We start from the raw sequence: 26,403 nt of genomic DNA, 5'->3' as shown, positions 1-26,403 counted from the left end.
TTCTTTGCAAACAGCGAGTTAGCCACATATCTACGGAAGAGTATTAGGGCCACATAAAAAGAAAATATTTTTAAAAAATCTGAGATTAAAGTCAGAAATTTGTGAGAAACAATACATAATTTCTGAGATTAAAGTCAGAAATTCTCGAAAAAAATGTTTTCTCAGAAACTCTGACTTTAATCTCAGAAATTATTTCTGACTTTGTTTTTCACAAATTTGTGACTTTATTCTCTAAAATGCTGAGATTTTTTCTCTGAATTTTCAAAAAATATTTTCTATGTGGCCCCAATAATCTTCCGTACCGTATAGATCAGACATACAGGCTTTGCATTTGTGAAACCGAGTAAGATGAACGCAACGTTTTCTTACCATTCCTCTTTGGGCTCTACTTTTGCTGTCAACGTTCCTATTTTTGACAAAGACATTTTCTCCCAGCTAACTCTTAATTTCACTCTACACGCTAATATTTCTTGTAGGCAAACACACATTGCATTGTCAGAAGGTGGTCAACCAAGTATTTAAGAATAATAGTAAAATAAGAAGCAGTCTATCAGTCTATCATTGGCAAAAGATGTAGGCTATACATTTATTATTCACAATATTGAAAGGGGAGATACAACAGAATTTCTTAAGAGCATTAAGACCAGTTCATTCATCATTAATGGGCCCGTCTATTTCATGAGATATTGTCATCCAATATCCGTGTAACTGTGTGTGGACATAGGCCATGCACTGGAGCAGCGTTTATATTGGACAAAGTTACTGTATGTGATTATGAACCCCTGCAGTAGGCCTATGTGATTATGAACAACTACTTGAAATGTGGACATCATCCTGTAATTAGAAAGGGTTGAACAAAGTCATTGACACATCGCTTTCAAGGAGGCTTTCGTTGATTAACTAGTATGTGGATTTTATAGCCTCTTGACTCAAAATCAAAGGTCTTATTTCTTGATTGACATTGATTGGATCGGTTCGAGCCCCGACCAGTGGGCCGTGGCTGAAGTGCCCTTGAGCAAGGCACCTAACCCCTCACTGCTCCCCGAGCGCCGCCGTTGAAGCAGGCAGCTCACTGCGCCGGGATTAGTGTGTGCTTCACCTCACTGTGTGTTCACTGTGTGCTGTTTGTGTTTCACTAATTCACCGATTGGGTTAAATGCAGAGACCAAATTTCCCTCATGGGATCAAAAAAGTATATATACTTATACTTATACTTATTGAGTACAATAGCAATTAATAAAACATGCTTATGTGAAACTAAACAGTGACAGTAACAGTAAACTGACTGACATTTTAGTGCCTGACTGATATTTCTGTGTGGGTTTGGTGCTAGATTGTATGGTAACATACAACATCTGTTTTGGAGAGGCTAAGACGCATTACTGACCAAGACAAAAGCAAAACACTAGTGTGGTTGGGTGACCTTTCAGATGAAGTTGGGTGTTCTCTTCAGTTGTCCGTGCGTGCTTGTGTGTGTGTGTGTGTGTGTGTGTGTGTGTGTGTGTGTGACACGTGTGTATCCTTAGAGAGTACTGAAGGTGATGCTGGGCGATTTCTCAGGCAGCAGGATTAGTGTGTATTTTGTGCTCAAATCATCTGTGGATGACACACTCAGGTGGAAGTTCAGCAGGATCTGGGTAGGCAGGGAGAGGTGGAAAGAGACAGAGAAGAGATTAGGACACAGAGAGAGCGATAGTGACACAGACGGCAGAGTGACACAGAACAAGAAAGACAAAGAGCGAGACAGACATGGATGACGAGCAGGAAGAAGGGAGATAAATAAGGCAGGCAGTTCTGACCGGTACATTATTGCATTGATGATGAAATGATGGAATGTTGCTCCTTTTTTCTGTCCTCCTCTCTTCTCTCCTCCTCTTTGCTCTGGTACACAGAGCCTGGGAGGTGTCATTGCAAGATATTTTTGTATATTAGATTGTAATATAATATAATATTTTAGATAGTAGATTGTGCGCACAATTTAGTATATTGTGTGCTTATTTTACTAAATTGTGGTGTCATTTTACTAGATTGTGTGCTCAATTTAGTAAATCCTGTGCACATTTTACTAAATTGTGCACTCATTTTACAAAAATGTAATTGAGAGCACAATTTAGTAAAATGAGAGCACTATTTAGTAAAACGTGCGCACGATTTAGTAAAATGTGTGCACAGTTAAAAACCTCAAGCACAATCTAGTAAATTGAGAGCACAATCTAGTAAAATTAGAGCACAGTTTAGCAAAATGACCACATCATTTAGTAAAGTGAGCGCACTTTTTCTGGATATAAACAAAAAACATCTTGCAATGACATCTTCAGGGTTCCATACTTCATCTTTTTGCCTAAGCCTTCATCTCACTTGTCTATTTAAATAAGCATCCATCCCTTTTCTTCATCACTTCCTTACAGTAGCCTATATCATTACCCAGTCGTCTACTCCTCTCTCTTTCATGCACCCACAACCCTCTCTTTCTGGTCTTCATCTCTTCCTGTCCAGATTTATTTCTAAACATCTTTGCTGATGTAGCTGTAATGGTCCTGTGATACCAGACTCTGGAGAGAGGCAGAGCAATTACCAATAAGCTGTAAAGAGTCTCATGTGAGCACTATCACTGAATCGAATAGAGGAAACAAATACATTAATCAGCAAAATGGTTCATGGAGTAGATAATAATAAGCACAGTAAAAGCTGAAACACACAGTACTACTATTTGCTACAGGGTGGCATGTAACAGCTTTATATTTCTTAGTATATAGTATGGTAAATAGACGGCATTTTGTATAGCACTTTACAATTTCATGCCTCACATTCACACACATGGCGGAGGCTTGCCAGGATCATCAGGAGCACTTTAGGGTTCAGTGTCTTGCTCAAGGACACCTGGACATCAGGAGCACTTTAGGGTTCAGTGTCTTGCTCAAGGACACTTCGACAGAATAAGGAGGAGTCGGGCTCGAACCGGCAGCCCTCCGGTTGCTGGACAACTCCTCTACCTCCTGAACCCCTGCCACTCATGTACACTAGTATAGGTTTACAGGATGAGGTTACCATGGTGACAGACCATTAGGGTAGAGAACATCATTATGCACAGTATAGGAGGCTGTAAGGACGTTGTTAACGGTGTGTGTTGTTAACGGTGTGTGTATAGGAGGCTGTAAGGACATTGTTAACGGTGTGTGTATAGGAGGCTGTAAGGACATTGTTAACGGTGTGTGTTGTTAACGGTGTGTGTATAGGAGGCTGTAAGGACATTGTTAACGGTATGTGTATAGGAGGCTGTAAGGACATTGTTAACGGTGTGTGTTGTTAACGGTGTGTGTATAGGAGGCTGTAAGGACATTGTTAACGGTGTGTGTTGTTAACGGTGTGTGTATAGGAGGCTGTAAGGACATTGTTAACGGTGTGTGTTGTTAACGGTGTGTGTATACCCTTCAGACCTGATTTTTTTCTGTTGAGCAAAAAAAAAAATATTCAGCTGATTTTTACTCCTCTCCAATGTAGAAATAAAGGGGAAAAAATAATTATTTGATAAATCATGTCTTTATTACTATTTTTTAATGTCCATTACAATGGACGCCTCGACTAAATAGGTGTAAAATGACATGAGGACTTAGGGAAAAAAAACACTATATTTTGTACATATAGTATTGAAAGTAACAATCACATATGACTTAAACATTTGGAACTGGATGTTTGCATGTGTCCAAATGTTTTTATATGTCTATGAGCAGGTCAAAACATGCACATTAACAAATGTGCCAGATTGCGTCCACACAATACCTGTGGTGCTAGTACAAAATGTTTAGCAGTTTTCAATATACACACACAGTTTGCGTTGTGTTTTGCATTTTGCACTGTTGTTTTCACACAGTCTTGTGAACTGAACTGTTAAATTGATTTTTTTAATTACATGATCCAATAGGAACACCGGGGGTATTTCTGCAACATATTTGCTTGTGTATATGGAGGGAATGTCCTTTACTAAAGTGTGTGTGCTCATTTTACTAAATTGTGCGCTCAATTTTGTAAATCGTGTGCTTGTTTTACTAAACAGTGTGTTTATTTTACTACATTGTGGGCTCATTTGCTAAATTGCACTCATTTTATTTCATCACATTCTCATTTAAATTTTTGGAAAAAGAGCACACAATTTAGTAAAATAAGTGTACTTTTTAATAAAACGAGAGCACGATTTAGTAAAATGAAAACACTATGTACTGTAGTTAAACGAGCGCACAATACACAAAAATGTGTGCACAATCTAGTATAACGAGTGCACAATTTAGTAAAGCGAGCACATGATTTAGTAAAACGAGTGTATGTTTTCTCAATACATAGAAAATCTTGCAATGACACCCCCCAGGAGATGTCATTGCAAGATTGTTTTTGTATATCAAGATAATATACGCTCGTTTTACTGAATTATGCACTTATTTTACTAAGAGTGCGTTTGTAAATTGCCACTCCAAGCGCTCTGAGCCAACTCTTAACTTTTAACCGTTCGTAAAATGTGGGTGGAATTATCGTTCGTTTATTCAAAGTGTCACACTCTCAGAGCATCCAGATCGTACTCTTATACTAACAAGAATAGATTGTAATATGGTTAGAACGGAACCCTAGAGTAGTCATTGCAAGATATTATATATCCAGAAAACGTATACTCATTTTACTAAATTGTGTGCACATATTGCTAAATCATGCGCTTGTTATACTAAATAGTGCACTCGTTTTACTAAATTTAGTAAACATACGCACAATTTAGTAAAACGTGCACACAATATATTAAAATGTTATGTAAAATGTAATAAACTAGTTTTTTGAGAGAGCTATTCTATTTTCAGTGTTGAATTTACGAACGCACCCTAAATTGTGCACTCGTTTTACTACATAGTGTGCTCGTCTACTAAATCACTCTTTTTAGTAAATAGTGCACTCATTGTACTAAAATGTGCACTCATTGTACAAAAAAATAGCACAATTTGACTAAATGAGCCCACCATTTAGCAAAATGGACACACTATTTAGTAAACCAAGCACACATTTGACTGAATTCAGTGCACAATCTAATAAAATGAGAGCACGATTTAGTAAAAATGACGACACATTAAATTGTGCACTCGTTTTACTACATAGTGTGCTCGTCTACTAAATAACTCTTTTTAGTAAATAGTGCACTCATTGTACTAAAATGTGTACTCATTGTACAAAAAAATAGCACAATTTGACTAAATGAGCCCACCATTTAGCAAAATGGACACACTATTTAGTAAACCAAGCACACATTTGACTGAATTCAGTGCACAATCTAATAAAATGAGAGCATGATTTAGTAAAAATGACGACACATTTTAGTAAAATGAGTGCACATTCATCCAAAATAGCTGAAATAAATAAAAAATGCATTCAAAATTATAGCTTGGGTCTTGAGGATATGTCAAAACATTGCCTGGTGAGTGCCTAAATGAGTGTTGGCTAACATCTCCCAACACCTGATGTCCATTGGGATGGACATTAAACTTTGAAAAAATCCTGTACTACACGGTTATGAAATATATTCAAACTAACTTCAAATATCATCACCTGCAATTGTTAGAATTATACTGAGTGCAAATTGGTAAGGCTATCATAAACATAAATTAATATTTATGAGGGGGAAAATGTGTTTACTCCTGTTCCTATTTAGCTTCAGAGCCATGCTTGTCTTGTCTGATGTCTGAAGTGCTCTCAGATCAAGTTACAGGCCCTAACTGCATTCTGATTGGGTCATCAGGATCCAATCAGTTACAAAGCATAATTAAAATGGTGAAATCACAGATTTTCATTGGTCTAGACCCAAAAATATGTCATGTCCATTCCAATGGACGTGGGGTCTGAAAGGGATAGGAGGCTGTAAGGACATTGTTAACGGTGTGTGTTGTTAATGGTGTGTGTATAGGAGGCTGTAAGGACATTGTTAACGGTGTGTGTTGTTAACGGTGTGTGTTCACTCACATGTGCCAGAAGCAGCTGGATTTCATTCTCGGCAATCCTGCGGCCCACACACTGGCGCGCCCCAAACCCGAACGCCAGCGAGCGGAACCCGGTCTTCTCCTGGCCTTCCCCGGCCTCCGAGTTCCCCCAGCGCTCCGGCTCAAAGCGAGTCGGATCAGAGAACACATCAGAACTGCGACCTAAAGGGTACAGACACACCTGCACCAGAGTCTGAGGCAGAGGAAGGGGGCAGGAGTGGGGTGGGGTGGGGCAGGGGTGGGGTGGGGTGGGGTGGGGCAGAGGAGATAAAGTGAGCAAGGCAGATATTTAGTGAATGTAGCGCTGAACTCTGCTTTTAGTGACGTTGTTATACAGAAGTTAGGTATCACATGGGAAATAAAATATTCATATGAATAGTGGCCGAGGAAAGAGACTTGGAGAGAAAGAGAGAAAGAGAGAGAAAGAGAGAGAGGAAGAGGATAATGATCAGTGGTAAGGACAGCAGAGAGAGCGCTGTGAAGACAGACACATATAGTAGTTAATGACTTCACGCTTGAGTGCCATTTTTAACAGCAGAGGCCAATGAGAACTCATCCTCAATGCTCATTTGTATAGGTGGGATGTCATCATTTCCCATGGAGCCAATGAGAGCTCAACCTCCATGCTCATTTGCATAGGAGTGATGTCATCATTTCCCATGGAGCCAAAAAAAAATCAAAACAATCGATTTGAGTCCTCCACCAAAGAGCGACAGAGGTCAGAGAGGTCAAAAGGTCGAGGAGGGAGAAGAGCAAATGGCTGCATAGGAAGTACCTAGACAAAGAGAGATGGAGGGAGACAGGGCACCAGAGAAGGAGAGAGGGGGAAAGAGAATAGACAAAGAATGAGAGAGACAGAGAGAGAGAGTAAAAGAGAGGGAGAGAGAGAATAAGTGAGAAAGAAAGAGGGAAAGTCATAGAGTGAGAGAGAATGAGATGGAGATTGGGGACAGAGCGAGAGAGCCAGAGAAAACATGAGAGAAACAGAGAGAGACAGACAAAGAGAGGGGGGGGGGGGGGGGGTGAGAAAGCGAGCGAGAGATTGAGAGTAGTGGAGAGTGAAATGAGAAGATGTGGGGGTATTTAGCGGCGGCTCACCTCAGCGGGTATGTGGAAGTTCTGGAGCACGATGTCGCGGATGGGGTGCCTCTGTACTGTGATCCCCACCGGGTATAATCTGTAGGAGGGAGGAGGCAGAGGGACATACAGAAGAAGGAAAACATATGTGTAAAAAAAGACTACTTATTCAGGATCCAGAGCCATTACTCAATATTCATACTACAGGCATAAGTCCACCATTGCACTTTGGTTTTGCATATGTGTGCATTGATGAATATGTGTGCGTGGTAATCTGAATGTGTGTGTGTGTGTGTGTGTGTGTGTGTGTGAGTGTGTGTTGTCCCACCTGAGCGTCTCCCTCATCGTCCCCTTCAGCAGTGGCGCCCCCTGCAGGGCTTTGTGGAGGTCCCCAGCTGCGTGTTTCCATGACGACCGCACCTGTTCTCGCACTCTTTCCTGCAACTCGGGATTTCTGGCAAGCTCAAAAAGGGCAAACTGCAGAGGGACAGCTGTCTGAGGACACACACGCACACACACACATGCACACACACACATACACACACACACACACACACACATGTACACACACACACGCACACACACACATGCACACACACACATACACATACACACACACACATGCACACACACACGCATACACACACGCACACACACACATGCACACACACACATACACATACACACACACACATGCACACACACACACATACACACACGCACACACACACATGCACACACACACATACACATACACACACACACACACATGTACACACACACATGCACACACACACACACATGTACACACACACATGCACACACACACGCATACACACACACACACACACACACACACATACACACAATACAAACACACTCACACACACACACAATACAAACACACTCACACACACACACACACACACACACACACACAATACAAACACACAACATATACACAATAAATATGTATGCAGATATCTGGTTCATGTAATAATGTGTTTGATATTGTGTCGGTCTTCACCGTATCGACACCCCCAGCCATCAGCTCTGTGATGTTGGCTTGAATGAGCTCCAGAGATAGCTGCCCCTTCTCCAAGAGTTGCCCCAGCACCCCGCCGAGCTGCCCCTGGCCCACTTCTGCCCTTTTACACATCCCCCGCTGCTCCAACAACACACGCTCATACCCCTTCTTGATACGAGATTGAGCTGGGGACAGAGAGAGAGGAGAGGAGGGAGAGAGAGAGATCAATTTGATAACTGATGGCATATTTCATTGAAGAGTAAAAATATTTGTCTATATTATCTAGCAAGACTGCACAATCCAAGCTTGTATTTGTGGTATGAGTGAAACAATGTGAAATGGTAACGGTGAACAGGCAAAGTTACAGTTCTGTGCTGTAGTGAGGTTGTGTGTAGTGCTGTAGTGAGGTTGTGTGTAGTGAGGTTGTGCTGTAGTGAGGCTGTGTGTAGTGAGGTTGTGTGTAGTGAGGTTGTGCTGTGAGGTTGTGTGTAGTGCTGCAGTGAGGTTGTGTGTAGTGCTGCAGTGAGGTTGTGTGTAGTGCTGTAGTGAGGTTGTGTGTAGTGCTGTAGTGAGGTTGTGTGTAGTGCTGTAGTGAGGTTGTGTGTAGTGCTGTAGTGAGGTTGTGTGTAGTGCTGTAGTGAGGTTGTGTGTAGTGCTGTAGTGAGGTTGTGTGTAGTGCTGTAGTGAGGTTGTGTGTAGTGATGTAGTGAGGTTGTGCTGTAGTGAGGTTGTGCTGTATGTAATATGTAGAGTTACAGTTCTCTGCTGTAGTTTTTGCTGTTTTTTGCTGTATTGACTCCTCCCTTCTCCGTCCTGCTCCAGCAGTTTTATTAGTCGCCCGGTCAGGGTCAGGGTGGCACGGTCAAATGTTAGTCACCATGGCTGAAGATGTTGTCCCATGCAGTGGCATGCTGAATCCACAAGGGGGCGCGTAGGTGATGCAGCAGGCGTGGAGGCAGGTAGAGGAGCGGAGTGGTGGTGGCCAGCATCCTCTCCACAGACAGGATGAAGTGCTCCGCCTCCTGAGATGGCGTAGAGGAGAAGAGGCCAAGCCGCTCACCATACAGGACATGGCAGCTGGCTGCGCACAGAAAAGGGGTGAGTGAGTGTGTGTGTGTGTGTGTGTGTGTGTGTGTGTGTGTGAGAGTGTGTGTGTGTGTGTGAGTGTGTGTGTGTGTGTGTGTGTGTGTGTGTGTGTGTGTGTGTGTGTGCCTCTGTAAGGAACACTGTAAAGCAGATGTATATATTAAAAAATGAAATTTTGTGCCCTACAGTAAAAGACTGTAGGTATGACAAGAACTAAAGATGGCCTATCCTATCCAAAAACTTCAAAGAGTTTGTCAGTAGCGTGGAAGCCCCTCAACTATTCACCCCTAAATTAACCACAAAGCCCTAACACATGACACACACGCACACGCACACACACACTCACTCCCATCGTGTGTTCACCACTGGAAATGTGGCACATTCAGTGCCTTCAAATCAAAGGAGTCTATCAAAGACCCCCAGCCTGCCGAGAAAATGTAATCGGCTTTCAGCGATACCCAGCAGCTATATTTACATACGAGTGTGTGTGTGTGTGTGTGTGTGTGCATGTGTAATCAGTGTCTGTGTAAGAAAGAGAGCGAGAAAGAGCGAGAGAGCGAGAGAGAGTGCATGTTGGTCTCTTTTGTGCCTAATGATGGAGCATTTGAATATGCGCATGTTGGTCTCTTTTGTGCCTAATGATGGAGCATTTGAATATGCGCATGTTGGTCTCTTTTGTGCCTAATGATGGAGCATTTGAATATGCGCATGTTGGTCTCTTTTGTGCCTAATGATGGAGCATTTGAATATGCGCATGTTGGTCTCTTTTGTGCCTAATGATGGGAAATGAAAACAAAGCACGATGGCTGTAGAATGCATATCTAATGAGTATGTGGGGGTGTTATAGTGTCCTGTGGGTAACAGCTGCCAGGGCCTATAATGACCATCGCTGCTAACCTTGAGCCAAAGCATGACTTTGAAGGTAAAGGGCAGTGTGTGTGTGCTGTGAGCGTGCGTGTTAATGTCTGAGGTGTCATATAGCTGAAATGTTCCTGTAAGGCCAACAGAGATTACCTAGCTTAGGAAGCGTAATTAAAACTTAGTGTGTGTCTTAGCTCTCAAGGAAACTGCACACTGTCCTGACAAAACAGAAGGTCTGCGAAACAGGAATGCTTCTCCAAACAAACTCATATACACTAATACAGAATACATCCCTGGCTGGCATGTGCCTGGGAAAAAAAACATTAGTAAAAACATATTTTCCTTTTCCTACTTCTGTATCATTCCTGCCTTCCTTTGTGGACAGTGGTGAGTGGCCCATGTGACCACATTTTCTTTGAATAACTTTAATTAATTTTAATGTATTGGGGTAAACATTTCCAGTGTTTCCCAAAGAATTGAATTCTATTTGTGGTGGTAGGTTTGCAGAATTAACTTGAATGCAACAGTTTTTAACAAATGAGCACAGAGTGGTTATGATGCTAACCAGCTTTAAGCACAATTTCGTACAACTTGGAAAATCATTGTGTGGTGGTCAATGTTGATATTGTGGTGGGCCGCCACAAATAAGTCAGTGTATGGGAAACACTGATTTCAAATTGTTCAATCTCAACGGCAACCCTTCATCCAGTATACATGTATGTTTGCAGATTGTTTCATTTCCTGAGACTGTTTGCAAGTGTTTGCAAACAGCCACAGCAGACTCAAAACAAACAACTGCTTGCAAACGTATGTGAGTGAATGCAAAATGTGTCTATGCACAGATGACGTACACAAATGAAATGAAACAGACATGTTTGATTAGTAGAAGGAACAGCCCAAAGGCAACCATTTTGTCATGCTCTGATGAAGGCAGTAATGCCGAATTGCATAGGCATGTTTTACCTGACTTTTAAAAATATAACGTTCATGAGCGCCAGAATTTCTTTAAAACATGTTTGATGTTGACCACTCTGACCTTCCAGAGCGAAGCGGAAGAGGTCAGCACTGGGGTCAAGGCTCAGCCTGTGGTGCCCAGCGTCCAGGGTGACCCCACGGGCCTCTACCCTGGAGCGCAGCAGACGGCAGAAGTCCTGAGCCACCTCGTCCAGCTGGGGCAGGAAGCGCCGCACCGCACCACTCATCATCACCTCACGGTTCAGGAGCAGCCGGTCTGACCGCCACTCATTGCCATTCCTGAGAACACACACACACACACACACACACACACACACACACACACACACACATACACACACACACACACCACGCACACACACACACACACACACACACACACACCATGCACACACACACATACACATACACACACCACGCACACACACACACACACACACACACACATACACACACACACACACACACACACACCACGCACACACACACACACACACACCATGCACACACACACATACACATACACACACCACGCACACACACACACACACACACACACACACCATGCACACACACACACACCACGCACACACACACACACACACACACCATGCACACACACACATACACATGCACACACCACGCACACACACACACACACACACACATCAAGCACACACACACACACACCACGCACACACACACACACAGACACACACACACACACACCATGCACACACACACACCACGCACACACACACACACACACACACATAAAAGCCTTTGTACCTTTGTACCCTTATGTACCCACCCTGAGAGCATGGATTTAATATGGATCCCTAGACAAAAGCATCAACGCAAGATCCAAATATTTACAGTAAGGAAGTCAATAGTAATGTAAAAGGCCCCTCTACTACACACATTCATACCTGCACACATGCACACATTCATAAGAAGCTTACACACACACAGACACAGACACACACACACACACACAGACACACACACACACACACACACAGACATACACACACACACACACACACACACATACACACAGACACATACAGTACACACACACACAGACACACACACAGACACACACAGACACACACACACACACACACACACACACACACACACAGACACACACACATACACACAGACACATAAAGTACACACACACACACACACAGACACACACCCATGCGTACTTGAGGAAGACTCCTTTGCAGTGCCGGCGCGTCTCCCTGTGTGTGGCCCACGGCTCCAGCGTCATGCGTCGGGGGAGGAAGCCCTCGGCGCGGAACAGCTCCCCGATGTCCCCCGGCAGCAGGATGTTCACCGTGCTGACAGAGCCCATGTGCTCCCTGCAGCGCCACCAACAGGGCAGGAGGGGACACACGGTGCACTCGTCAAAATGCTCTTATCTAAAGCAGCATATTTAGAACGTGCAAGCAGGGATGTAGTGGAGGCTAAACGCAAGTAAACACAGTTTATCCACCTCTGAAATTTCAGAAATAGAGTTTATCCACCTCTTATTAGAGTTTATTCACCAATTTTAACATTCAAAAATCAATATTGCAGTGGGCCATTGAGGATGTAGGACTGGATCATGGAATTGAATTCTGGCTCCTATAGAAAGCCAATGGACAGTACATGAGTGAAGAGTTGCATGTGTCCTCTTTGGCTGATTGATGAAAAGAAGGGACCCTGATCCCTGATTCAAACCAGTTAAGAGCTTTCCCAGAAATTCCCAACTCCCAAGATAATGTAGAGAGGAGAATGTCATGGTTTCCGGCATGAGTTGGCAACAGGCGGCCCGCGGGCCAAAGCTGGCCCGCCAGATTATTCTGGTAGTCCGATTTTTTAAATATTTTTTAATTTATAATCGATTTACAAATAGCCTACCGGTATTCACCCACCAGACCGTGGGTGCTTAAACTAATATGAGAAAGAACCCTAGAACGCACTGTGATCGTGTTCTCTGATCCCTGATCCCTGAGCCAGCGCTTCAATGTTGCACTCTCGTGCCTCTGTCTGGAGCAGATAGGCCATATTGAAGGTGCCGCTAGTGCCATCTATATTCCTTTCAAACAGTGACAGTGTCATTGCAGATCAGACACACAGGCTTTGCATTTAAAACCAGCTAAGATGAACGCAAATGTTTATTTCCATTCCTCTTCATATGCTCTAATTTCGTGCGAGGCTTTAGACTTTCAAACTTTCAAACAGTGACAGTGTCATTGCAAATCAGACACACAGGCTTTGCATTTGAAACCAGCTAAGATGAACGCAAATGTTTCTTTCCATTCCTCTTCATATGCTCTAATTTCGTGCGAGGCTTTAGACTTTTTGACCCCCCCATAGAGGTATAGAAGAGCCACTATACCTGCGTGTGTTGGCGTGTTGTTGTAAAATCCGCGGAGTCATTTTATGCAAGCAAACCGCATACAGGGGGTCTTTATTGTTGAGGTCAGACATGTTAACACATCTTGCACTCATTTAATTTTTTACCCGTGTAACCTACACTGATCCAGTTCTGCCAAAAGCCCTGCTTCTATCCTCACTGGTAGCTTACAGTACAGTGCTGTGTGGGAGGGGGAGTGGCTAGCGGCGAAAGCCAATGTGTGCTTCTTTTACCGATATATTTAACAATATCTTTTGCATTTTTATTTAAACAACGTCAAATTTGCCACTGCACTTACTCATGCCCATAGCAAGACCCCTGCCAAGTTTGAAATCGGTCTGACAAACGGTCAGTGAGATATGCGTGCCACAGACACACAGACAGACACACACACAGACGCTTCTTGCTTTATAGATAGATAGATAGATGTTGGTCTCAAGAGGCCATGTCAACCCGTCCCATAACCACTCATTTGGTGTATAGTGCCACCTAGTTAAAAAGCAAAAACTCTATCTACGTATCTATCTATCCACACTGCCCCTTATCTCTCTCTCTGGTGTGGCTGTTGGAGGTGTTGTGTAGGGTAGGCATCTTACCTGTAGATGGGCCCCAGGGTATTGAATGATTCCTCCATGTGTTTGTGCAGCTGACTGAACTTGCCGGCCCTCCAGAAGCGCAGCAGGTTCACCCACCCGTTGCTCCCTGTGTGCGGTATCTCCTCAAATGGCCGCACCCGCCCTCCATGGCCCGCTCCCCTCTTGTCCACGAGCCCTCTCTGCGTCTGTCTGACCGTCTCCTCGACGCGCGGGGTGATCACGGACACACACATGGCCCTGGAGGCTGGAGGTGGCGCTGGCAGACGCAGCACAGAGCACAGCATGGCTTCCCTGCTGTCTGTCGTCTCTCTCACACTGTCAGTCTGGCTCTCCATCCCCTGAGTTTTGCCATTGAGGGCTGGTCCTGTCCTTCCTCCCCCTCCCTCTCTGGGGCGTCATCTCATCCATCTTCTGCTTTGCCCTCCCATCTTACAATGGCCTGGGCCTCTTGATTTATTTAGACTGAGGGGCAAGATTTCAAGAAATACCAACACTGCAGTGTTGTGCTGCCTCATGACAAATATGGACATTCACACAAACGTGCACGCACACACACACACACACACACACACACTTACACACTTACACACACACACACACACACACACACACACACACACACACACACACACACACACACACACACACACACACAAACGAGAACACACCCACACACACACATACACACACACACAAACAAGATCTACTCCCCCTACGCAAGGACTACTGTTTTAGCAATGTGGTGAATCAACAAGATAAATATACATTGGGAAAAATGTATGATTAAAGTGACTAAACTATTGTGATGTGCCCACTGCTCTGCAGTTATAATTGGAATTCAAATGAGATGAAACACAACTACAGACAAATTGACTGGGTGGAAATGTAGAGTCAAAAATGTCTCTGCATCTCTACTCTTCCTTTCACTCGTTATTACATGTTCAATACCACTGTGTACATTTAGAAATAAATCAAACTAAATTTGGCCATCTGCTTTTTTTTATTTCTAAAGAGGTAATTGAAAGTGCTTTTACGCTTGGACAGCTTTAAAAAAGAATACAGCCTCTTTGCTATTAAAGTACATATAGTATAGGAAATCAATTCACATCATGAGCATATGTCAACACAATAATAAAAACAACCAAAAGAGTTTGGGTCCAAAAGAAATTAAGAATATTTACAGATAAACAAAAAGATACTGCATTCAAGTCAGAGCTAAATATTTACATAACATGGGGGAGAACAGAAAAACAAATAATAATAAGAGAAACATGACAGTCTTCAATACTGTAATATAGAACAGTATACACCTAGGCTATCTCCTATAACTTCAGATTAAGTTCACTTCAGTCCTAACACACTGTGGGAAATGTAGGTCAATTTTCAACATACTGGGGTTCCACTCAGTAAGGGGGTATCCAATTTATCAAGAACGGACACAAAAGGGCTGTGTCTCTGGTCATAACAACCATGCCAGAGTGCAATACCAGGCTGGTGTTGCCAGGGATCAAAGTGCCAGTGGATCATAATAAACTGCTTCTGACCTGATCCCTGGGGGGTTTCTAAACTCCACACATGAGGTGAACTAATCAGGAAACCATCATTCCTACTCTTCCCCCTGACTACAGAGCAGAATGTGTTCTTGAAGGTCCTATGTGTGAAAGACACATACAGCGTGTGTTTTTTTCTAAAGGCTGGGAATGTGTCATTTACACTGGCCAATCAGTCATCGTATCCCTCCAGAACCTGATGACACTTGGTGAGTAGAAGGGATGCTGCACGATGACATCATGCTGGTTCCGCAGTGAAAATGATGGAAAAATTAGGAAATTCAGTCCAATAGAGACGTGCAACAGAGGGCCATCGCCAGCTCACATGACCTTGCAGTCCTTACTGACATGGGTGGGGGTCTTGGTGTGCTTCTCTCCAGTGAGAAATCCCATGTTAATGCTAAGGCCTTGGAACGCGCTGAGCAGGCTGTAGGTGTCCTCTTTGGAGGGGGCGTCGGGCTGAATCATGGCCGCCAGCTCACGGGGGAGAGCCACCTTACCTCCTACCTTTCTCAGGCGGCTGGGATCCTTGCGATTCTGGGTAGAAGGAAGGAGGAGGAAGAAAGCACATTAAAAAAGAGAGCTAACATGCTATAGAGCTAACAAGCTAACATGCTAGAGAGCTAACAAGCTATTCAGTTGTAAATGCATTCTTCTGCTCTTACTCAAAACTGCAATGATTGATGTCGTTTTGGTCCCAAACTAAAATGTACACCTATTATCGTGCATAAATAATGAATTCATAAATAATGAATAATGAGTATTTTGAATAGATGTGTTACTTAAGTTTTGTTACTTTGGTCTAAGCATGTGTCTATAGTGTTCAAGCAATGGGCAAAAACTGTAAACTCTGAATGTGCTTCAAATAGTCTTCAGCACTTTGTAAATTGTTTGTAAAGACTGATTGATTATTAGACATCACACAAAATGCATTGCATCAGATGGCACAAATATATGCCTCTGAATCAGTGAGCATTAGGCTATATGATGCTTCCACACTAGTAAGCATGAGACATATGCATTTACTGCCTGTGCTGTGGTCCTTCTCATAAGATGGACAGCCACATACCCCCCAGGGCCACAAGTCCATCTGGGAGACTCCTGTGTGGCATTTCTAAATCCCTCATGACCTCACAGAGCTAAAGCTACACCCAATTTAGCCTTCGGGTAAAGACACACACTCCAGGCATGGCGAAACCAACGTTAGAGGGCTGATTTCACCTTGAAATGGTAATCTTTTGACATGACATGACATACTGAAGATCAGCACTATTTTAAGGACCAGGCTGACTCATGCTGCCTGGATTTATTGTCTCAGATGTATTGGATTAAGAAGATGACTGTTAGGATCAGGATGGTTGCATGCCAATGTGAATGGCTAGGTAACACTTTCGTTTTTAGGGAATGCCTGTTAACCATTACACCATAACTAATATGTGTATGTTGATCAATATATTAGTGTCTGTATTAATAATTAATAAAATAATTTCACAGGGATTAGGTCTTAATTGAACAATTTATTATTCTTAATGGTGTTTTAAGCGATGTTACGCGATTTCTAAGCTAAAAAATGTTTTGTCACATACTGCACATCCAGGGCCTGAAGTTAACTTTTTTGTCCACCAGCCACTGTGGCAGGTGAATTTTGAAATCCACCTGCCACAGTGGTTTTTTACCAGCCAAAATTATTTTGTGCCCAAAATAAAGGTGAACGACTCAGAAAATGCATAAGAATGGTTCTTGAACTTGTACAGAATACACATTACAGTACTCAAGTAAAAGTAAAAAAGTACTTTGTTAATAAATTACTCAAGTAGGCCTAACAAGTTTGTAGGCCTACATTTTAATATTTTTGATGGACCTTTAAAGGGATACAAAAGTATCCTTTATGCCTATTTGCTTTTCTCCTCCTCTGTAGGCTAATCATATAGTCAAACATATTTTAAAAGCCCAATTCAAATATATTTTATTTAATATACTTTGTCATAGCCAGAATAAGCATTACGTGGCTATGGATTGAAAAGCAGTCTTTCAATACATTGCAGCTGATTCTTCTGCTTTGCATTGCTAAAAGTCTGGTTATAACTCCACCATACAGACAATGTAACCTAAAAACAATGGCTATATTATGGGTAGACCTATATTTAGGCTATAATAGGCATATCCACTCGGGCAGAGCGACAGAGCAGGCTATCTGTTTTCTCAGCCGACCGTCTCATGTCATGTCCTGCAACATTGAGGCTACATAAATGAATGCTAGGCTTTTTCTAACTTGTATGCTCGATTTCCAGTGCATTTGATTTGCTTGTAAATTAAGTTGTAGGCCTACTTTCCTTGTCCAATGTGATTGTTGAACGATGCTGGCCAGAAATGAATATACGTGAAAGTTTCCGTGTCATGTCATCATAGCCTACCTCTAGTCTCGTTGCTACTCTGGCAGCCTCACCAGAAGATGCAGCAACTGTACGTCATTGTGTTAACTGAGCTGTTAGCTAGGCCAGGCATTACTTTTATAATCGTGGGCTAACGCATTCTGAAGCCCTGTTTCTTTTCTCCTGGGAGAGGTGCGCTTTTCCCTCTTCGAGATACTTTCTCCAATAATAAACTTGTACTCGTAATGTAAGGCAATTGAAATGTAGCGGAGTAAAAGAGTAGATTATTGGCTCAAAAATTTACTTGAGTAAGAGTAGAAGTAAGCTACCGTTTTGAAAAAGGAAAGTCGTTTGCCGTTCATCGAAAAAAAAATGTAACGCGTTAGGCTACTACCCACCCCTGCAAATGGGTTTGATCTCGCTTTCTCCGAGCAAACGGCAATCTGGACAGTGCATCTCCTTGCTCAGTGTTGTGTTGTCTTATTGGCTACCCGCCAACGTGGCAGGTACATTGACAGTTTCACCCGCCAATCACAAAAGTTACCCGCATTTGGCGTGTGGGCGGGTGCCAATTTCATGCCCTCTGCACATCACTTCACTATCCGTTAGCTGCCCATGCCCTGAATACACTGTAAAAAAAAAAAAAAAAAAAAAAAAACGGTCTCTGTGGACAGTCCAAAAACGGCAACAAAAACAACTTGGTCCAGCCTGAATCATAAAAACATAACAAACTATTCCAACCAATCACCGACGAGATGCGCGTTAAGGAGAGTTTCAATTGCACTGGGAGGGAGGGAGAGGGAGTAGCTAGCTAGCTCTCTGTTTTGTTTGAACCTTTAAACAACTAGTTGGTCTTGATGTAAGGTTGCTTGTGTATATAGTTTGGCTCAAAACAGAGTTTGGAGACTCTTAATACACTGTTCGAATATGTGACTTATAATGACAGAATAGTAACTTATTATGGCAGTGTATTAAAATACTATAACGTTTCTATGTTCATCCATACTATATATCAATATCAAGATCAACTAGTTAACCTATTAAGGATTTACCAACAATAAATCACCTATTGAGTGAGAATAAGAAATTGCTGAATAAAGACCTAATAAATGTTTAATGGTGCATAATGTAGACCTTAATAAGCACTAATACATACACGTATACGGCCCAGTCCACTGAATGTGGACAAGACACAGTTATCTAATCTGTGTATGACATTAGTCACCCCATGTGATGAGATAACATGATGTAATCCTTGTTCATAATCCACTGATATAATCATGACTAATTCATAAAGTCTATTCATGCCAATGAGTTTCAGTTACGTAGAGTTTGAGAACAAACGTTTGCTAAATGTGCATAGCAAGCTCAGCTTCAAGTGTAAGGTCTTCCTCCAGTAGGAACATGGATTGGCCAGATTCTGATCTGGGTCTGATCTGGCCGAGACATTGATTGATTTACACATGGCAACAGACAGACACTCACACATACACGCACAATAATAATAATAATAATAATAATAATAATAATAACCTTAGGGAGCTGGTACTTCCTCCTGAAGTGAGCTCTCATGGCTGCTCTCTCAGCATTCTTCTGAGCATTCATAGCTTCTCGCTGCTTCCTGGAACCACCAAGCAGCTTCAGTCAGTCACATGACTACATCCCACCAGTGCCTTATACATCACTGTCTGTCACGTGACTACATCCCACCAGTGGCTTATACATTACTGTCAGTCACGTGACTACATCCCACCAGTGGCTTATACATTACTGTCAGTCACGTGACTACATCCCACCAGTGCCTTATACATCACTGTCAGTCACGTGACTACATCCCACCAGTGCCTTATACGTCACTGTCAGTCATGACACTGATACTTCATGTCCTGCTGGTAAGTCATGACATCATAGACTAAGATCACTGTTCATCATGACACTAATATACTGTTAAGTCATATGACATCACTGACTTCTGGGTCACTGTCAGTCATGACACGTATATACTGCTGTTATGCCATATGACATAATTGCCTTGTAGATCACTATCAGACATCATTGGCTCATATGACACTGACATGGTTAAGGTTATGATTATGGGTATTGTATTTAGCAGAAGCTTTTGTCCAAAGTGACTTACAGCATATGAACCTTGCAATAGTTAAATAGTAAAATTGGTAAGTCAACATTGGCCTAAGCAAAATAGTAACAATAACAATAATGTCAAAACAATAATGAAAATAAACAAACACCATAAATATACAAAGCATAACTCTAACAATGATTGAATTAAATGTAAACTGAACAGATACGTCTTTAGACCCCTCTTGAAAGATCCAAAACTATCTGAGGAATGCAAAGAGCATATAGTCATCTGTGTCTGTTAGTCTGCCATACAGCAGTATGTACGATGTCAAAACATGCCGCAGCCCAAAGTGTATTGGCTGTAACTATAATAAAGAACATGGAAGTCTGTTGTACATGCTGTCACTGCTGGAGAAACCAAGTCAGGTCCATTTGCATGTCTCTTTATAGATTATATTAATATTTAATTAACTCATTTATACTAAAGTAAACCTAAAGTATATAAAAGAGTCCTGACTAGACTTATAAATGGAACATTACATTAGTTTTAAATACCTTGTTACTCATCTTAATGTTATGTACATATTTTAACTTATATAACCTATTCATCTTTTTAACTCTTTTGCTCAACCTGTTAATGCTCGTGTATGTATTTTCCTGGTAGAACAGCCATGTGAGCATTAAATAAAACTTGAACTTGTATAAAAACACGGCTTGCCAGTTAAACGTAGCAGTCCTGATAGACACGTGTGGGAGGAGCTCCTGCGGTTCTCTAGTGGAGGTTCTCTGAGGCCTACAGCCTTTAGGGGCAGCCGTGGCCTACTGGTTAGCGCTTCGGACTTGTAACCGGAGGGTTGCCGGTTTCAAACCTCGACCAGTAGGCACGGCTGAAGTGCCCTTGAGCAAGGCACCTAACCCCTCACTGCTCCCCGAGCGCCGCTGTTGTTGCAGGCAGCTCACTGCGCCGAGATTAATGTGTGCTTCACCTCACTGTGTGTTCACTGTGTGCTGAGTGTGTTTCACCAATTCACGGATTGGGATAAATGCAGAGACAAAATTTCCCTCACGGGATCAAAAGAGTATATATACTTTCTCTCACCTGGCCTTCTCCAGGTCGGCCTGATAGGAGCGCGGGACGCATGGGTCCTGGAGGTAGCTGGAGCGCTGTCCAGCGGCGCCCCTGGACCTCCCTGCTTTGCCCCTCTTGCCTCGGTACTTGCTCCACAGGTGGCAGTTTTTGCCCCCTGTCACACAAGAGGTGAGCTTCTTCACAGGGGCAGCCAGCTTCTTCTTCACCAACGAGTCCATGCTGGAGACTCAGGGTAGGGCAGTGTGTGTGTGTGTGTGTGTGTGTGGACAGGTAGATGTGGTAGGGTGGGTGGACGATGACTAGCTGTAGCTATCTGTCAGTGGGAACTAGTGTATGGATGTGCTGTTTAACCTTGATGAAGGACAGAGTTGTTTCATTCATGCTCGTAATGAATCTCTGTGTTTGTATGTGTGTGTGTTAGTGTGTGTGTGTGTAAGAGAGAGAGTTTACGTATTTAGGACTGTATGTTCTGTCCATCCAAGCATCTGTGAGCAAACACACACAGATGAAGATGATTCATAGGCCCGGGTCTGCAAGGACACACAAACACATACACACATGCATCAACACATACAGTACACACACACACACACACACACATTGACATTTATGCAGAAAAACTAATCCTAGGAAATAATGTTTAGTGTGAAACCTAAGACATCCTCATACAACAGACATGTTACAGCATTGGTCAAGAGAGAATGAGCTTCAGATCTTTAGGATAATTGACCTCAGTATGAGGAAAATATGACCCCCTCTTACCAACCCAACACACACACACACAAATGCAAGGCCATTGTAAGAGTTGCAACAGTGCTTTGATAATCCAAGGCTGTGCAGCTCTCTGTGGAGAGTCACAGACCCGGACAGACTCTCGTCAGAGCCCCACACCCCAAGGCCAGATATGAGCCACATCATGGCCAAATCAAGTCCAGTTTGGCCTTAGTCTCAGCCACCATCCGGTAGCGTTACTGTGTGTCTAAGAGAGAGAGAGAGAGTGTGTGTGTGTGTGTGTGTGTGTGTGAGTTTACCTGTCTGGTCTGTCTATTTGTCCTTGGCTGGAGGCACCAGCTGGATGCTGGTAATGACCGCTCCTCAGGCATACAAGAGGAAGAAGATAATATCCTCCACTCCGCTCTCCTCCTTCTCCCCCTTCATCTGTCCGTCTGTCTCTCCGTCCTCTCCTCCGTCACCACAGCGTATTCCTCTCTTTTTCAGCTCCCTCTCTGTCTCTTTCTCTGTCTCTCTTTCCCGTCTTGTTCCTTCGTGGTCTGGCTGTGTGTGTCTCCGAGGAGGAAGTGTGGTTTGTAGCTAGTGGAGGTTTAGCGAGGGCTCGCCCCCAACCGGTGCAGGTCAGATTACTGGCCTAAAGCCCTTAGTGCAGGGGAATCTCGTTAGCACAGAGCAGGACAGACACGGTTGGCTCACGTGCCCCTTCCCCCACACACACACAATATGACAGCACAGGTAGGGCTACTGACACCACGGCACATCATGCCACGCCACATCATGCCACATTGCATGCTGGGTAAATGTGAACTTGAGGGAGGTTTGGCAATCACGAGAGTGCAAGGACGGTTGTATTTAGCTGGAATGTCCCAAATTGGCCTTTAGACTAAAGCAATACTATATCAGCGTCCACACACCAGCAAGTTGGTGAGTCTCCTGCCAGCAGCTCACGTGAATAGATGAGGGCCGCATTGGGGCCAGAACAGGGCCACATCTATTCCAAACACAGCTGCCCCCATGGTAACACAGCCGCCCTCATAGTAACACAGCCGCCCCCATGGTAACACAGCCGTCCCCATGGTAACACAGCCGCCCCCATGGTATGGGCCATCAAGAAGGAATTGGCATAGCCCAGACAGTTTTGCTATGACTGCAAGAGGCAGTGGGTGACAATGGTGATTAAAAAAGGGTTAGAATCAGGTGCTGAGCTACAGTCAACAGGCTAATTATTAAACCTCATGGCCTCTTTACCTCTTTAGGTACTGCTAATGCCTCTGTGTGTGTGTGTGTGTGTGTGCATGTATGTTTGTGATACTTGCTGACAGGTGGATTGGTGATGCAGCTGAACAGGCTGCTACAAAAGCCTGCAGTGTGCGGCCGTCTGCTGACTCATGCTTACTGACACTAGAACACATAAACATACTGGCACTAATCAGAACACACTAACATACTGTTGTTGTTGTTCTTTACTGAATTCTATTCAATTATTGTGAGATATTTTGAACTGAATTGTCAGATCACTATTTTGTCCCATCCCTATAAATCTACACAAGTAAAACACAGCCAGAGAGAGATAAAGGTGTGTGTGTGTGTGTGTGTGTTTCAAGGCCTGTCGGATTGTTATCGCTCTCTTTGTTTAGACAGATGACACCATTAATTACCGAAGCAGACGGCCCCTCATCAATCTTCCATAACAAGGTGGCACACAAATAAACACACATGCACACTCACAAATGATGCTGTCTGGATGCCACATCTGATGCCATAAATATATTAGCAGCTGGTTGTACTATAACCTGTTGCTATGATGCCACATCTGATGCCATAAATATATCAGCATCTGGTTGTACTATAACCTGTAGCTATGATGCCACATCTGATGCCATACATATATCAGCATCTGGTTGTACTATAACCTGTAGCTGTGATGCCACATCTGATGCCATAAATATATCAGCATCTGGTTGTACTATAACCTGTAGCTATGATACCACATCTGTTGCCATAGAGATAGCAGCGTTAGGATGATGTGAAAGTATGGTATGACCTGGTACTGGTATGACCACATTAGCATAAGCAGACTGCAGGCAGGATGTGATGATGGTCGTGGCTGTGACGTGCCCTCCGTACCCTCCGTGACTGGCATTATGAAAACAGAGACGCTGGCAGCAGCAGCATAATCCGCTGGTACCAGCCTGGGATGAGATGGGTTGGGTTTGGCAGACAACGCTGAGCCCAACTGAAGTCTGGGCATGTCTGCCTGTTTGTCTGTCTGTCTGTGTGTCGGGCTGAAGGTCACTGTGTGCTACTGGAGCTGAATAGGACAAAATGGAGCCATGTCGTCTGTGTAAATGCCATGGGCTTTTAAATGACATTTCATTTGCATAAATTATACACTGGGTTTAGTGTCACTGACCTGGTGGCTTTGCGTTATTATGCAAATATGATTACACCCAAATGAATTTGTAATTATGCATGCAGGGACACAGTGCAGTCAGGTTATGGATGTTTGGTGGCAGGCGGGGGAATGGTGTATGTTTCTGCCTTTTTGTGCGTGTGCATTTCTCTCTCTCTCTCTCTCTCTCTCTCTCTCTCTCTCTCTCTCTCTCGTGTGTGTGTATATGTGTTATACTGTGTGTGTGTGTGGGAGGGGGGGGGGGTAGCCGTGGGCACTCTTCCCTGAGCTACTTAAGGGATTGGAGAGAGATCAGTGTTTTGCACACGTGAAGGACACCAGCAGTGTGTGTGTATGTGTGTGTGTGTGTGTGTGTGTGTTGGGCGGGGGGTTCAATATTGTTTGCGGCGGGGGGGTGTCAGAGCAGGGGGTGAGGTCATTACCTTCTTACCACATCTAAGATCATTACAACAACAGGCCGAGTCCACTGGTCACGGTGATGACCAGTAACACACGAGACTGGCATGTGAGTCAGCATGTGCACCCCATAACACACACACACACACACACACACACACACATATATATATATATATCCACCAGCAAAGACACAACACAACACAACAAACAGAATGATATACACACACACAAATGCACAGCATCCACACGTACATCAACAAAAGTGCAGTTTCAACACAGAGACAAGCGGGCAGGACAGTGAAGCCTCATCCTGACTTCTGACACACAGAAGAAAGTGACAAAGTTCTGCAACCAGAAGATCAGATGGGAGAGAGACTGAATACTCTCTGACTGAGAAAGGAATGAGTGAATTAATTGTGTAGGGAGAGGAAGAGAAAGGAATGAGTGAATTAATTGTGTAGGGAGAAGGTGAAGGAAGAGAGAGGCAGTGACGGGGGGGGGCATTGATGAGTAAGCCAGCTGGCAAGACTCAGGTCAGTGAACAACACAACCTGGTGGCAGCAAGGACAGGACATCACCTTTCTCATTAAGAAACAAGAAACAACATGGATCATTTGCCTCTCTTTCTCTCTCTGTCTCTCAATCCCTCTTTCTCACTCTGTCTGTCTCTCTCTCTTTCTCTCTCTCTCACACACACACACATAAATCAATCATGACATTCAGACAGAGAGAGAGAGAGAGATGGCGCCAATGTGAAAGGACTGCCAAGATTGGAACATGCACACACACTGTGAAACTGAGCACATCTTAAAAGACTGCCAAGCCTGGGAACCCCCCCCCCACACACACACACACACACATACACATATCCATTCACACACACACACACAGACACAAATACACACACACACACACACACACATACATAGAATTACTTAGACACTTATAAAATATGTTCATATATACACAATACACATGCATACATGATAATATTCTGCATTCACACACACCAAATATCCACACATATAATGACATAATGAAGATTAGTGACAGAAAAGCGATTGTTTTTATTGAAGAATTCAAATGTGTCAGATGACTGAGGCATCAATGCAAAAACAGCTCAATGTGTAAGCATGCCTGTCGTGTGTCTGAGGAATGACATTACCACTTACTGTCTTAATTCTGGAGTTAGTGTTAAAAAAATAATCCATGGTCGAAGTGTGTGTGTGTGTGTGTGTGTGTGTGTGTGTGTGTGTGTGCCTTACAGCTACAGTTTACTTACAACCATCATTACAAAATTAAAGCAATATTGATACATAGCTAGTCTCTTCACTATGCCTCTGCACAGAACAAGAGCTGTCAATCAAATGTCATTGACGAATCAGAGAGTCCTGCTCACTATGAAACACACCGAGAGGGCGGAGCCCTAGGGGGACATGCTGAAGTAGGCTGCCCAACTCACGCTTCTTAGTGGTGATGTCATCAGTTAAACCTCTTGCCAGCAGAGATCACAAGATCACAACAAGCCTCAGATGTGTTCAGTGTGTTTGTGTGTTTGTGTGTGTGTGTGTGTGTGTGTGTGTGTGTGTGTGTGTGTGTGTGTGTGTGTGTGTGTGTGTGTTAGTTTGTGTGTGTGGTGTGTGTATGTGTGTGTGTGTGTGCGTGTGCTTGTGTGTGTGTGTGAGAGAGAGAGAGAGAGACAGTGTGTGCATGTGTGCGTGTGTG

At 43.4% G+C, this 26,403-nt stretch overlaps 2 protein-coding genes across 2 annotated transcripts in view; both read right to left on the bottom strand.

Moving 5' to 3' along the window:
* Window positions 1–1,522: 1,522 nt before the first annotated feature.
* cyp11c1 (cytochrome P450, family 11, subfamily C, polypeptide 1) lies at window positions 1,523–21,352 on the bottom strand. The gene is made up of 13 exons (XM_076279642.1): window positions 21,144–21,352; window positions 19,496–19,583; window positions 15,980–16,127; window positions 14,272–14,312; window positions 14,041–14,237; window positions 12,249–12,404; window positions 11,096–11,313; window positions 8,990–9,193; window positions 8,113–8,297; window positions 7,414–7,580; window positions 7,107–7,185; window positions 5,992–6,201; window positions 1,523–1,633 (listed from the first exon to the last, which is right to left on the bottom strand). Exons 1-13 carry the CDS (start codon window positions 21,350–21,352, stop codon window positions 1,523–1,525), a joined length of 2,013 nt encoding a protein of 670 aa, XP_076135757.1.
* Window positions 21,353–25,792: 4,440 nt separating this feature from the next.
* The window catches only part of LOC143118320 (dual specificity protein kinase CLK2-like), an 8,300-nt gene continuing 7,689 nt past the window's right edge, over window positions 25,793–26,403 (bottom strand). Inside the window, exon 11 of the mRNA XM_076279396.1 lies at window positions 25,793–26,403. This exon is cut by the window's right edge and continues 215 nt beyond it. The gene's annotated coding sequence lies outside the window, so the exon portion shown is untranslated.

The sequence above is a fragment of the Alosa pseudoharengus genome, unplaced genomic scaffold (genome assembly GCF_046254945.1).
Source record: "Alosa pseudoharengus isolate Yale_2024_CS ecotype anadromous, Long Island Sound unplaced genomic scaffold, YU_APseudo_1.1 YU_APseudo_1.1_scf_12, whole genome shotgun sequence".
Lineage (NCBI taxonomy): Eukaryota > Metazoa > Chordata > Actinopteri > Clupeiformes > Clupeidae > Alosa > Alosa pseudoharengus.
Note: the sequence above shows the minus strand (reverse complement) of the source record. Positions and strands in the feature narration are given on the sequence as shown.

Coding starts and splice junctions, on each gene's coding strand:
- cyp11c1 (XM_076279642.1), bottom strand. CDS start 21,352: ATGGACTCGTTGGTGAAGAAGAAGCTGGCTGCCCCTGTGAAGAAGCTC. Junction 19,584..21,143: donor GCCGACCTGGAGAAGGCCAG/GTGAGAGAAAGT, acceptor TGGTGGTTCCAG/GAAGCAGCGAGAAGCTATGA. Junction 12,405..14,040: donor ACCCTGGGGCCCATCTACAG/GTAAGATGCCTA, acceptor GTGGCGCTGCAG/GGAGCACATGGGCTCTGTCA.